The 10,192-nt window shown below is 42.2% G+C and overlaps 1 protein-coding gene across 1 annotated transcript in view; it reads right to left on the bottom strand.

The window, feature by feature from the left end:
* Nucleotides 1-365: 365 nt before the first annotated feature.
* The window catches only part of LOC114649235 (olfactory receptor class A-like protein 1), a 34,274-nt gene continuing 24,447 nt past the window's right edge, over nucleotides 366-10,192 (bottom strand). Inside the window, exon 3 of the mRNA XM_028798738.2 lies at nucleotides 366-757. Within this exon, the coding sequence (XP_028654571.2) occupies nucleotides 366-757 (392 nt within the window). The remainder of the gene's footprint in view (nucleotides 758-10,192) is intronic.

Here is a 10,192-nt window from a genome sequence, read left to right as displayed (position 1 = left end):
TTTGCTCCTTTCAATTTCAGCAAGCAATCCCATTTCAGAATTCCTTAGAAGCAGCCACGACTAAGGGTTAGTGGAAGTTTTTTAAAAATGCCACACAGATACATTCATTTTATGCACCGCTTATTCTAATGAGGGCTGTGGTGAAGCAGCAGTGCACCCTGGTAGCAAGTCTCAGAAGGTCACTTCTTCTGCACCCCGTGTAATTCTGCTTGAAAAACCTCAAAGAAGCTGATGAAGAACCAGTCACTCTGAAGTAAAGCTCATCCCTTGTCATCCTTCCAGAAAATGCAAGAAGACACTGAGTCACAAACTTTTGATCATTTCTTTCTTGGATTGTTTTGTCTTGTACTTTATTAAATTAAACTTCAGGTTGTTGAAACTTTGTTCATTGTCTTCACTTTGACCATTTTTATCTTGGATTTGACCTTTGGATTGGTAATGGCAATCACAATTGGGCACACTGAAGTGAAAAGGGAGGAGAAGAAGACACGGACATCGGTAAAGACCTGTGGCACCCTCAGGATAGTAATCGAGTACAGCCAAATGACATTGTCTGTGCCAAAAAAAACGACATAGAGGATAACCAAAGTGACGACAGCTCGCGAAGCTTTGGTCTCAGCTCTGGAGCTCTGACCCCGATCTGAGCTGCGGATGTTTTTCACTCTTTTGCTGTGCAAGTAGAGAAGGACAAGGATGTAAACACTTGTTATGGTCATCAAGATTATAAACACAAGATCTTTGAGGAAGTTGGACAAGCCTATGCCAACATAGGAGGAATAATCAGAGTACTTCACAAAGCAGTAATCTAAGTTAAACGTATACGGAGGGATGGTGTTGTTGACCAATTTTGACACTGCGTACAGGATGGGGTGCACACTCGTTGCAGATGAAAACATGTAGAAGCAGAAGAAAATTTGCAGAAGGTATTGTGGGATTTTGTATTTCAATATGGAGAACATGGAGGACATGGGTGCCAGGAGAACTGCTTGGTATGTGCTGAGCAGACAGGTCAGACTGATGGAGAGACTCCGAAAGATGCGGAAGCTGAAGATACTAATCTTGCAACCAATGTCATCAAAAAGATTCTGGTAACCAAGGGCAGTTAGAGTCTGTGGGATGCTGCGCACAAAGGCGACCATCAGATTAACAAAGGTCAAATGGCACAGGATGATATCAGTTGTCATGGGCTTCCCCTCAGTCAGGAAGCTGTACAAGAAGGCTCCAACAACAGCCAGGTTGGCAGGAATGCTGATGATTATCAAGGTAAGGAAGCCAGCAGCTTTGACAGCGGGTCCATTATCCATTACACCTGAAATGAAAGAAGAATATCGATGAGATTGAATTTGTGATCAAGACAATGAGTGGCAGGCATGCGACTGGTAACCCACCACTCATGGAGAGAAGGAGATGAAGTCAGGGCTCACTTAACTCAAATCTGCTCATGTCTCCAAGGAGGCAAGCAGGCTCAGGATCAAACCTGGCTTGTTACATAGCAGTAAGTTAGCAATTGATGCACTTTATAGCGATGTGAAAGAGTAAGTACACCCCATGGAAATTCTTGACTTTTTCTGCACATTTGAACAAGCAAACATTCAACCTTCATGGAAACAGTGCCTATAGATAAAGATGACCTACTTAAACATATGACACAAATAATTGGCATGATCTGTTCATTCTCATAATCTAAATTAACAAAAATGCAGATTTTTAATGTGAAAACCTCTTTATTTACCACCACTTCAAATCCATAAATTAAAATCAGATGTCAATGATTAAAACCTCCTTTGGGATTGTGCAGGTGGACTCTGATTTAAACCAGAGATATCGAGGATCTGATATTCACTTTGTTACTGATGTGTGTGGTGTCATCAAGATCAAAAGAGCTCTCTTAGGCTCTCAGAAAGAAGGCTGTGGCAAGGAATTTAAAAAGATTGCCAAATTATTTGAAATCAATCATTCCACTGTAAGGAAAATTATCCACAAGTGGTGTAGTTTTAAAATAACTGCTAATTTGTCTAGGACTGGCCTGGCCCAGAAAAATCAGCCCAAAAGCTGACTATTTGATACTGAAAGACGTCTCCTAGATCTCCAAAATTTCACTGCAGGTAACTCTTGCAACAGGTGGTGTCAAAGTGTACACACCTACAATCAGAGATTACACAAATTTGACCTGCATGCAAGGTATACCAGGAAAAGTCTAGGCAAAGACCAGGCCTTCTAGAAAAATATTCTTTTCACAGATGAATTAAAGATAGAATTGTTTGGCCACGGTAACAGTAGACATGGTTGGTGCAAATCCAAAACAGCATTTCAGGAGAAGCCCCTAATACCCAACTGTGAAGTGTGGAGATGGAAATATTATGGTTTGGGGTTACTTTTCTGCCTCAGGGCCTGAGAAGCCTACAGCCATTGAATCAACTATGAATTCTACATCTTATCATAGTGTACTTAAGGAGAATCAGCGCATTAATAGCCTGGTTATTCACAGAAACCTGATTTCTAAAATTTTATGCAAATCTTTATTCCGGTTAGAGAAACCAAGTTGTTGGTCTCTGAGAAAACAGATTAACACAGAATGATTTCTCTCTGAGCAACTCGGTTATGTGGCCATGTAAACCCTTAACCGGGTTACAGTTACGGATTTTATAGTCTCTGCATGTCTGTTGCACTCTGTTTGTCTGCTGATCTTCACACAAGCTTTCAGCAGCCACAGGTAGACGCGTCCACAAGATGCAGATGCTCAGGTGGTCTCATTATTCCTTCTCCTGGCTGAAATAGCCTGTCTCAATATTTCAGAAATCACTTAATTTATATTGATGAGAAGAACATGCAGTCATCGGCACCCATAAAAAATGAATGAATGTTTGTAGAAACCAATATAACTAATGTGAAAGAGAGGTAATAAGAATATTTTGTTGATATTAAACAGCAATATTAGGGAAAAAACTGCATCTAATTTTATGATTTTGACAGCATTTTTTACGATAAGCATTTTAGTTAATGATCTTATATTCCAATAAACAGGTAAAGTCTAAGATTGTGAGGTTAAAAAGAGAAGATTATAATATGTATGGCCGGATCTACCATCAGTGTGACTTGGGTGTACACCCTGTAGCGCTGCTTGCAAAGGAGCCTTAGGATATATGAAAGAAAAAATACCTAATAACAGGTAAAGTCTGGGTTTTCATCTATAGTACGGGTACTCACAGCAATCCGCTGTCCAGCACACACCTCTGACACACTTTGATCCTTATGGTCATAAACCTGTCCAATCATACATACATTTAAAAGCATTTCATAAAGAAAATCATGAGTCCTGGTATGAATGGGACATGATCAGAGAAAAGGTGTCCTAGGTCTCTGTTATGAGATCGTACATTTAAGGTGTTACCGAAAAAGAGAACATGGATGGTCATTCAAGAGAAGAGCTCAGTGGTGTAGCGAAAAGAAAAGTAAAAAAGTGAAAGAAAAAAGACCATGTTGTGCTGATAAATATACCAGGCATTTAGAAAAAGTAAATAAAATATTGATCTAAATAAATACTTTGAACAAGTTACAAATTCTGCAGTTGAAACCAATGAGAATGGCCTTATGGATAGTCAAGAGAGGGCAAATAACATCACGTCTAGCAGCTTTAACATCAATTTTCAAAGTTGTGATAGACATGAACAACCGATAACATGGCAGACAAGGAGACAATTGCAGAAAGAAAGACGCATAAAATAAAGCCAAACCCGAATGAATGACCCCTTTCCAGTCTTTTACTTTATCTGACCCTAAAACACCCCAATACATATCACCTTTTGGCCAAAAAGTGGATTAAGGCTTTTATTTTTTGATACTTGATGTTTGTTAACTGTTGAATTCCATCAGCTGTGATGTTGCACATGTCAGCTTTTTACATTCATTGTAATTCGTAAATGAACAAAAAAAGTTGACCTGGTATAAAGTCTGAAAACTTTTTCTACTTTCATTTCTGTTCCTGACTTATTATATTCCTGTGTATAGCTTATAATTTATGAGTTTATGTGTGTGTCTGGTGGGAGTGCATTCGACAGACGTAGTGAGTTCAGAGTCGTAAACCTGCCTGAATTATATGGCAGTTAATTCCCTGTTAATAAAATGGCCACACAAATGGAATCAGCTGTATTACTGCATCATATAAAGCATTCATAACACTAATGGCCTCCTCATTTAACTCCACAGAGACTCAACAGTGTGTAAGTTTAGTTGCAGTACAAAAGTAAACACAACGATCTTAATCCCTTTCTGAAACAAATGACCTTTTCTCCTACACTGGAACTGAAATGTACTGTGATATAAATGAATATTTAAAACACAGATATAATGCTTAGCAAAATAACATTTTAAAAGAATGGTTATTCACTGGCTGAAAAATTGAACTGTGTTTGGGTGGTGAGAGGAGGGCATGGTGGAGGTGCAGTTGCATTCATCTTGTCCAGTTTCTTTGTAATCATTTTCTACTTAATAATAGGGAAAAAATAATAACGACAGATCAAAGTTACAACACTTTAAAGCAGCGAGGGCACAAAATGCAGCCCGTGACCAGACTGCCTTCATCTTTTCTGGACTGGTGGGCAATTTAAACTGTTGTTTTTGGGTTTTTTTTAAATTAGATATACTGCATATTTATAAAACACAAGAAAATGATCGCCGGCCCTCATGCTTGTTTTCGGACACAAAACGGCCAATGACACAGTTTATTGGCAACAGAGTGCTTTCCCAAAGGAGAACTCCAGAACATCAGAGGTGTTTAAGAAACCAGACTTCTGCCTTAATCACGTTACTCAACTTTTCTTGGTTTTGTGTGTGCATGTAAATGCAATGTGAGGCCATCTGTACCGAAAGTTGAAGTTGAGCTGGAAATGAACTTTACAGCATGTTAATGATTAGAAGCCCACTAGCAAATCTAGCAAGGAATGGCTCAAAAAAGAAGAAATGAAAGGTGTGGATGCCCCAGAAAATGGATGGCCCTTACCCAGCCGGTATGCCATAATGGAAGGATGGCACGCTTACGAACATTACCTGTCCAGGATGCCTTATAATGCCAGTCCTGATTAGGATGCCCATAAAACCAATGGATTGATAAGGACTGAAAATAGGGAGCAGTGAATCCCCCTTAATACTAGGTGGCAGCATCCCTCACATATGGTCCCAGTTTGGACACCCGCAGGGCTGTATGGGAGTTGGAGTTCAGAGGTGCAGCCCTGTAGGGGTCAGTGGGGGTTGATAGAGGGGGCTGCCAGAGTAGGACCTCTCTGGCTTCCGTATGACCCAGAAGTAGCTATGCTATGTCACTGGAAGTACCCCTGGGTACATAAATGGAGCAAAGACACTTGGAGTCAGAGTTGAGATGTAGAAGGCGATACCTCAACTTGATCAAGGAGGAAAAGAAAAGAAAGTCTTTTGTTTTAGATTGTGATTAATTGGCTGTGTTTTGCGTAAGTTCACTGTCTTTGAAGAACTGTTAGAAGTAAATACTTGTATATTTTACCCGGAAGTTGTAGTGGGTCTGGGGTTTGGGAGCTTGTTAGCACCCCCAACTGGTCATAAAGGGTATGGACTTGTCTAGTCAAAGACCCTAATTTTTAACCCACCGAAATGTTGTGTGTGTGTTTTGGGGGGTTGAAATAGGCAGTAGGTGCAAGAAAACCCACAAACATCTTGCAACTGAAGGAATTTTGCAAGGAGGAGCAGTTAAAACTTTCACGGAGTCAGTGTCAGAGACTGGTGAGCAGATATGCAAAACACCTACAAGAATCCTTTTCTACTAAAAGGAGAAATACAAATTTCTGACCCCACGGGTGGACTTACCTTTACCCCAATATATCAATTGATTTTTTTGTTTGAATAAATAACTGAAAAAGCAGATGGTCCCTGTGTTTTATTCAAGTATATCACTTTTACCTGTTTGTGTGAACATGTGTTGTTTACCTGTTAAAATCTGTTGGAAAAGTGTGGTGACTTGGGCATTGACTGGCCTTTACTAAAGAGTTCCTACAACTATCTCATACATGTGCTATGAACAGATCGTCTTTTAAGTGTTGTCACTGGTGCTTTGCAAGTCATTTTAAGACTAAACACTATTTTTATAAAGGACTTGTTAATAGCCCTGCGATGGACTGTCCAGGGTTTGCTCCGGCCTTGCGTCCTGTGATAGCTGGGATGGGCTCCAGCACCCCGCGCGACCCTGTTCAGGACTAAGCAGGTTAGGAAATGGCTGAATGACTTGTTAATTAACACTAACTGACCAAAGTGCCACGTTCGCAATTGGTATTAACATTGTGTTATTTCTGGATGTGACTTAGCCAGATTACATTTGCACTTGGCATTAAATGTGTCTCTGATTTTTGCATCGTGGTCCACATGGTGGTCTGATGTCACCTTCACTGCACAAAACTCAAATGAGCTTCCATTTTTGTGGATGGGCACCACATTTGCATTAACACTTGTGTTAAATGTGCTCACTGTCTGTTACTGACCACTACCCAATGTGGCACTCAGTGATCCGGTCACAAGTGTATCTAACACCTGGTTTTTAATGTGGTCAAGTGCTGCCTGATAATGATGGGATCATTAAGAATTTATGTTAGTCCAAGGCTGCTGACACCTTAAGGGCTTGCGTCTGTTATCATGGCTACTTTCAAACTCCTATTAAGACCAAACGTAACATTTAGTAAGGCTATACTACACAAGAGCAGCAACAATTGTCAACTGTCACTTAGTCCTAATGGTTGTGACTAGAAGAATTGAGCTGGGCTGTTTTAAATGACAAAAATGACAAAAGTGATGAGCAGAATTCATTGTAATTGTCATTGTGCTGGATAGGCGTAATTAGTTTATTTTGTATTTGTGTTAATTTAATTTTATAATTTACTGATTGGGGGTGGCACGGTGGCGCAGTGGGTAGCGCTGCTGCCTCGCAGTTGGGAGATCTGGGGACCTGGGTTCGATTCCCGGGTCCTCCCTGCGTGGAGTTTGCATGTTCTCCCCGTGTCTGCGTGGGTTTCCTCCGGGCACTCCGGTTTCCTCCCACATTCCAAAGACATGCAGGTTAGGTGGACTGGCGATTCTAAATTGGCCCTAGTGTGTGCTTGGTGTGTGGGTGTGTTTGTGTGTGTCCTGCGGTGGGTTGGCACCCTGCCCGGGATTGTTTCCTGCCTTGTGCCCCGTGTTGGCTGGGATTGGCTCCAGCAGACCCCCGTGACCCTGTGTTCGGATTCAGCGGGTTGGAAAATGGATGGATGGATGGATTTACTGATTGATTACCAAGTGGCTTCGCTCACTGAGTGCAAGGGATAAAAATAAATGAAGTCTATAAGTTATTAAACAGTAAAACATTAACATTTAAGAAGTAAAGATACATTTAGCACTACTGGAGTGGTTTCGGGTAAACTACATTTTAAAGGTGCTGTAACACAACAGGTAAGTAGTAGATCCCTTGTGAAAGGCACTACACGACCGCTGTGGTATAGAAATTACATTTTCTATGTGATCGTCCAAATTTTTGCCTGACAACCTTCAACTACATGCCTGTGATTTACTTGTTAAAATAATTAATCACAAAAGCAAGCTTGAATGTTGTGGGGTTTTAGTGACCCGAACTTACCTTAAGGGACAGTAAGTAGTTGTGCAGGGCAATTTACAAACAGAGTCCTGCTTCTATGGCGTCGATTACACTCATTCGCAAAGATTTCCACTCTCCCAGGAGCCGACGGGGGACTTGAAGTGTCACAAACAGTGCGAGAAGAGAGGACGCTGCCCGAAACTGCGAAGCTCTCGACTCAGCGGAGCAGCCCGACATTCCGCGCCTCCCAGCATCCACTTTGTTCTCAAGACCCCTCGCAGCTGAAGGCAAAGTAGAAAGACACAAAGCTGTTTTCCTCATCTCTTCTAATATCAAGTACTGCCAACTAAAAAAAAGTTACAATGTGGCAGTTTCAGTGACAGTCATGTGGTACAAATAAATAAAACTGGCAGTGGATGGCTCAGTGCTGTAGTCCAGACAGGAGGGGTGGGAGAGTGCGACGCGGGGCACACACAAATAATAATAATTCGTAAAAAGACGATATAAAAATGGCGTCCACAAACGAAGTGATTAGTTCCTGTATTATAATATGTTCTGTGGTCATAGGTAATTTCCATATCTTGTGGTCATACGTAATTTCCGTTTCATACGTAATTTCCATATCACGTGGTCATACGTAATTTCCATTTCAAACGCGAAAAGAATTTTATATATGTAGATTTAAAGGACATTTCTTCTCTAAGACTAAAATGAATCCTGCATCATCGAGCATTTTAAGCTTTTCATTTATATCTAGTGTCATGCATGGTTGTTTAATAGAGTACAATTATTTGATAGTTCTAATAATTCATTTTTAATTGTTTCAGTTACTAGCTACTCACTCTCTTTTTCTCTTTCTGGTATCCTGTGGGGTCAGCACAGTGGCACAATGGCAGTACTGCTGCCTCACAACAAACAGACTGGGGTTCATGCCCTGTGCTTTCCCCACATAGAATCTGCATGTTCTCCTCATGTCCGTGTGAGCTTCCTCTGGGTGCTCCAGTTTCCTCCCACAGTCCATACATATGCAGCTTAGGTAAATTGAAGGTGCTAAGACAGCCCGAGTGTGATTGTGTGTGTGTATGTGGGTGTGTGAGTGTGTACACCCTGTGATGGACTACCACCCTGTCTGGTGGATTGTCCTGGCCTTTCATCTGATGATTGTTGGGTTGCACTCAGCTTTCCTGCGACTTTGCTATGGATTAACAGGTTTGGAAATGGATGGATGGATGGATGGATGGATGGATGGATGGATGGATGGATGGATGGATGGATGGATGGAGTGAGGCTCTGCAGTCACCTTGAGTGTTATGAAGGATATTAAAATTAAGATGATACTTGCTGCATCAAATCCTCAAGGACATTGGACCATATCTAGATATTGAAGGAAATGAGTGAAACAGGCAAGTTTCAATTCACATACACAGCCCACCCAGCCTGCATGTCTTTGGACTGTGGGAGCATCTGTAATCCTACCACAGTGTTGACTTCATTAATCATTGGCTCCAAATTTAAGTTCAATTCAAATGACTACAAACTTTACAAATTGGCAGTTACATAATGCATACACATAAACATACAGATTATCTATATATATAATTCACTAAGCCAGAAGACAAGTAGCCGACCATGGAAAGCACGCCGGAAGGGGCATGGATTCACTAAACGGCCGACAAGTAAGACGCCAATGGTGCACGCAGGAAGGAGCCACGCCCACCAACTCTTAGACCATTGGATACGACGAAAAAATCACAGCCACGCCCACCAACTCGGACGCGACGCCTCGAAAAACATGCCGTCATTTCTGTTTGACTGTGCCACAGTCCACTTGCAGCTCTGAGCCACGTTGACTTTTCATTAGTCAACCTCAGTGGAATCTTGGTTCACACAGAGGCAGCGCCAGAGAGAGACAGAGGCACACACAGGCAACGCGAGAGAGAGAGCCGCGCGCACACACAGGCAGCGACAGAGGCACACACAGAGGCAGCGCCAGAGAGACAGAGGCACACACACACACACACACACACAGAGGCAACACCAGAGAGAGACAGAGGCATACACAGGCAGCGCGAGAGAGAGAGCCGCGCGCACACACAGGCAGCGACAGAGGCACACACAGAGGCAGCGCCAAAGAGACAGAGGCACACACACACACACACACACACACACACACACACACACACACACAGAGGCAACACCAGAGAGAGACAAGCGCACACACAGGCAGCGTGCGAGAGAGCCACGCACACACACAGAGGCAGCGCGAGAGAGAGCCGCGCACACACACACAGGCAACGCCAGAGAGAGACAGAGGCACACACAGGCAGCGCAAGAGAGAGCCGTGCAATCCTTTAAAACTGAAGTTAAAACACAATGAAGGAAGTAGTCTTTAAAAACAAATAAGCCCTGTGCCTCTTTTTCATTAGCGTCTCACCTGCTTCACCGCCCTGCAACAGTCGAGACGCTTTCTCAGCAGCTGAACTTCTCTGTTCCTGACTCCACTACTGTCAGTCGCCTGATTAAAAATGGTGAACTCCTGCAATGTTACTATCTTGGTTGGCTTTTACATAAAGTTTGGATTTGTTCAAATGTTCCTTTTTTTCC

Source organism: Erpetoichthys calabaricus, chromosome 3, assembly GCF_900747795.2.
Source record: "Erpetoichthys calabaricus chromosome 3, fErpCal1.3, whole genome shotgun sequence".
NCBI classification, from domain to species: Eukaryota; Metazoa; Chordata; class Cladistia; order Polypteriformes; family Polypteridae; genus Erpetoichthys; species Erpetoichthys calabaricus.
Note: the sequence above shows the minus strand (reverse complement) of the source record. Positions and strands in the feature narration are given on the sequence as shown.